At 43.8% G+C, this 4,892-nt stretch overlaps 1 protein-coding gene across 1 annotated transcript; it reads left to right on the top strand.

Moving 5' to 3' along the window:
• The first annotated feature begins 312 nt into the window (after positions 1–312).
• On the top strand, positions 313–1,296 carry Prps1l1 (phosphoribosyl pyrophosphate synthetase 1 like 1). The gene has a single exon (XM_055622982.1). The coding sequence runs from the start codon at positions 340–342 to the stop codon at positions 1,294–1,296; it is 957 nt and encodes a 318-aa protein (XP_055478957.1). The 5' UTR covers positions 313–339.
• Positions 1,297–4,892: the final 3,596 nt, after the last annotated feature.

Here is a 4,892-nt window from a genome sequence, read left to right as displayed (position 1 = left end):
AGCCTGGTCTACAGAACTAGTTCCAGGAAAGCCAGGGCTACCCAGGGAAACCCTGTCTGGAGAAATTCAGAATAACAAAAATTAATAATAATAACAGTAAGAAAATTCCCATGGTTTATAAAGTCTTCTTAATTTGAAAGTGTGCAAGAGATGCCAGTCAAGCTTGGTTCGGGTTTTGTTCGTTTGTTTGTTGTCAAAAGACGCGGTCAGATCAGTACAACCGTTAGGGAAGGGACAGTAATGTCTTTGCAATGACCGGAAACTGTTAGAGTCTGCAGTTCAGTTTCCGGTCGAAGGCAGAAAAGCCTAGACGCGTTGAGTCTAAGCTCTCAGGCCAAGATGCCCAACATCAAAATCTTCAGCGGCAGCTCCCACCAGGACTTATCTCAGAAGATCACCGAGCGCCTGGGCCTGGAGCTCGGCAAGGTGGTGACGAAGAAATTCAGCAACCAGGAGACCTGCGTGGAAATCGGGGAGAGCGTGCGCGGGGAGGACGTGTACATCGTGCAGAGCGGCTGTGGAGAGATCAACGACAGCCTGATGGAGCTGTTGATCATGATCAACGCCTGCAAGATCGCGTCCGCCAGCAGGGTGACCGCGGTCATCCCGTGCTTCCCCTACGCCCGGCAGGATAAGAAGGACAAAAGCCGCGCCCCCATCTCTGCCAAGCTCGTAGCGAACATGCTGTCCATAGCGGGCGCCGATCACATCATCACCATGGACCTACACGCTTCTCAGATCCAGGGCTTTTTCGACATCCCGGTGGACAACTTGTACGCGGAGCCGGCCGTCCTGAAGTGGATACGGGAGAACATTTCCGAGTGGAGAAACTGCACAATTGTCTCACCCGATGCCGGCGGGGCCAAGAGGGTCACTTCCATCGCGGACCATTTGAACGTGGATTTTGCCCTGATTCACAAAGAACGGAAGAAAGCCAATGAGGTGGACCGCATGGTGCTTGTGGGCGACGTGAAGGATCGGGTGGCTATCCTGGTGGATGACATGGCCGATACCTGTGGTACAATCTGCCACGCGGCCGACAAACTTCTCTCGGAGGGAGCCACCAGGGTTTACGCCATCTTGACTCATGGCATCTTTTCTGGCCCGGCCATTCCTCGCATCAATGGTGCCTGCTTTGAAGCGGTAGTGGTCACTAATACCATACCTCAGGAGGACAAGATGAAGCACTGCGCCAAAATCCAGGTGATTGACATCTCCATGATTCTTGCCGAGGCCATCCGGAGAACCCATAATGGGGAATCCGTTTCCTACCTGTTCAGTCATGTTCCCTTGTAACAAAATGACAAAAATTGTAAATTCAGTAAGATAAAATTAAAATAAACCCTGTTCTTTATTTTGCCTCCGTATTTGATGAAATGTCCAGCAAGGAGACCCAGCTGGGTCCACTGTGGCCTCAGTAGACAGGAGTTTCCTGACTGGGTTGTTTCATTCTGGCTTCTTTGATTTTGTGAACTTTGAAGTTTCACAGAGACCCATTGCTACAAGGTTTCTCATCTCCCAGCATGTTGCCTCAAACTACTTGAGGACAAATGCACTACAAAGCCACTTGTAGCACCCACACACAACCACATGGCACAAGCTCAGCAGAGTCCGTGGTGAACCTCAGCAAGCACCCTGGACTTCTGCCTGGGTTCTGAATTCACTGGGAGGCAAGGGCTGTTTCCAGCTTAGGCCACCACTGGGATCATCAAGTATACACAGCGAAGGACAGCAAGTGTTCTCTGAAAAGAAGGTGACTGTTTGGGGACGCATCTTAGAATCTTTGAGCCCCTCCCTCCTCTCCTCCGGTCCCACCCTCCTTCCCTCTTCCCTCAGAAAAGGAGACTATACTTCCCAAACCCCTCTCAGCCCATTAAGTCATACCAGGACTGAGTGCATCCTCTACCACAGTGGCCCGGCCAGGCAGCCTCACCAGGGGGAAGTGATGGAAAAGCAGGCAAGAGAGTCCTTGTTAGAGACATCCCCTGCTCCCCTTGCTAGGGAACCCACATGAAGTCAAGGCTGTCCATCGTGTACGCATGTGTAGGGTCATCTTAGATTCTTAATCATACTTCCTCTTTTCACTTCAGCTTCTCCTCCAGGTGTCCTCTTCCTGGGTAAATGTACAATTGGGTTCAACTCTTCGATAGAGCGTAATCTTGAAGAAAGCAATGTCTCAGATGACATGTAGTATTACCTTGCTGTGCTGTGGCTGCCTGCTAGCACTACAGTGGAGTCTAGGTGGCTTTGCAGAGCCCTCTGGCTACTTTCAACATTTGTTTCCTCTTCCTTCACTAGAGTAGATTGCCCTTCCCAAAGACCTTTGCTTTTTATTTTGAGATGATGCTCTCATTTCTTTTAAGGAAAGCCAATCTACTGTCTGGGTATGTGTGGAAGTGTGGGGCCACACAGATCGTGTGAAATTTCTCATATCCAGGAAAATAGAGACAAGCTCTAAGAATGTCTAAAAGATAAAACAAAAACGAGGCAGACTTAGAGAAGCAGTATTCAACATGTGATTTGATTTCTCATTTGAACTACAACGTGGTAAGATGTAATAACGGCTTCGTACTTCCAAAGAAATATTTTAAAACTAAATTTCTGTGTTCATTCGAATTTAAAGGCAGTACAAAATTTAAGGCATTTGCAAAGCTTTTTTTGGTATTAAAAGATTAAGAAACTTTACCATGTGGTTTCTTCCAAAAAGTTTTGCTTAAAGTTACCAAAAACTCAGCCTTTGGGAAGCTAAGGCAGGAGGACTGAGAGTTAAAGGTCTGCTGTGCTACATAGAGAATTCCAGGCCAGGCAACTAAGATACATAGTGAGACCCTATCCCATATACATACGTATGTATATGTATATATCCATAGCCTAAAGCAATAAAACTTATCACTAGTAATAAAACCCCGTGCAAACTTATAAAACATTTGCTAACGAATATAGAAAATCCTTGAAATGAGTGTACTAGAAACCTGAATAGGAAGAATGAAATTGCATTCTGACAGCTTCTTCAAATTATCTAGTTAGCACAAACCCAATTAAAATCCTTACAGGAATTTTTTCATAAAGCAGACTTGACAGGCCTTTCTCAAAGTTCATCTGGAAAAACAAAACAAAACAAACTGAGCAAAATCCATCAAGGACTTTCTTGGTATGTATTCTGTGACAGTTTAATAAAGCATAAAGCTATATAGTAGAACCAGGCACAGACACACAATACTTGAGAGTTTCGGTCCTTGAAACACACCCATGTCAGACACGTGCTCCACTTAACGACGCAACTGGTCATGTTACTGAAAGGAAGCACACAACTGTGTCAAACTTTGAGGATAATGGTTAGCATGAGCCCCTGTGGAGGTGCTTTCCTCAGCTCCTGCCTTGGCATCCCCTCCTGCAGTCAACTCAAATTCTTTGAAGTGGAGAATGAGCCTCTTGCCATATTTTTAGTGGGCTTTATTCAGTCATCTATCCAGACCATAGGAATGCATATGGTGAGCTCTTCGTGTTGCATCAATAGCTTCTTAATGCTTTAATCCTTCTGCTGCTCTGAAGAAAATATGCAAATTCCTTGATTGTGCCTATGAATACATATAATATGCACTACAATACCACTTTAAGACTCTATGTCTCATTGTAACTTGATTCCTCTATCTAAATGAATCCTGTCAATGTCATACAATTATTTGAGACAAATTTTCTCCAGAATACAACATAAATGAAGAGTGTCCATTTGCATAGTAAATGGAATCCATGTAGTTATTGGTAGCTTGTTGCTGCAACTTTAGAAAACACACAATTCTGGTACCAACCCATTCTGGGCTGCCCTATCCCATCAGATTCTGGTACCAGGACATAGGATGCTGCTATAGCAAATATATATTATATTATATGATATATATATATATATATATATATTATATGTATTTTTTGGATGGGCAATGTGGAAAGGCTGAAAGAATTTTAGCCAAAGATAGACAAAAATGTTTGGGCTAGAGCAATGTCTCAGCAACAAAGAATACTTGTTGCTCTAGCAGACAACCTAGAACCCACACAGTGGCTCAACCCTTCTCTAACTCCAGTTCCAAGGGATCCAGTGTGCTCTTCTGGCCTTTGTGGACACCCAACACATACATGGTGCACTCATATACATAGAAAGAAAAAAGCTGGATTGCTTTGAAGTGTGTGTGTGTGTGTGTGTGTGTGTGTGTGTGTGTGTATGTGCGCAAGAGCGAGTGTACAAATGTGTGAGTATGTGTGTGTGTGGTGTGCATCTATGTGAGTCTGTGTGTTTATGTCTATGGTTGTGGGGTGAATGTGTGTGTGTATGTGAGAGTGCAGAATGTGCATATTGGCACATGCATGTATACATGGATGTGTGCATGTGTGTTTGAGTGTGTATGATTGAGAGCGTGTGCAGATGTGTAGCAGAGCACTAGCAAAATATGAATAGTGAACATATTCCTCATGAGGCCTCACAAAATGGGAAGTAGATTATGGAAAACTAAAGGAATGTGCATGCATGTTAAAAGTGGCAGGAAACAGTTGAATTATATTCTAATTTGAACAGAAAACAGTCTGTAAGTGACAAACTTGCACATTTTTGGCTTAAGAGATTTCAGCCTAAATGTTGTAGATACACTTTCTCTCCTCCTTCTACTTACAGTAGAAAAGAGAAAACAGTGGAAACTCGTGGAAGGAACAACACTGTGAACCTGGGGAGGAGCCAAGACCTAATTACTTGGTAGGTTCTCTGCCTAGCTAGAGTTTAAAAAGAAAAAGGAATTTGGTAAAATGAAGAAATTCATTATTTGTAAAGCATGCTTTCTGTATCAAAGCCCCAGGGGATGCCTGAATAAACTTTTGCAAAAAAAAAAAAAAAAAAAAAAAAAAAA

The sequence above is a fragment of the Psammomys obesus genome, unplaced genomic scaffold, assembly GCF_907164565.1.
Source record: "Psammomys obesus unplaced genomic scaffold, mPsaObe1.curated_primary_1811, whole genome shotgun sequence".
In the NCBI taxonomy this organism is placed as follows: Eukaryota; Metazoa; Chordata; class Mammalia; order Rodentia; family Muridae; genus Psammomys; species Psammomys obesus.
The sequence above is the reverse complement of the archived record's forward strand: the minus strand, read 5'-3'. Positions and strand labels throughout refer to the sequence as shown.

Bases quoted from the DNA above. Each gene is read 5' to 3' on its own strand.
- Prps1l1 (XM_055622982.1), top strand. From the start codon at position 340: ATGCCCAACATCAAAATCTTCAGCGGCAGCTCCCACCAGGACTTATCT.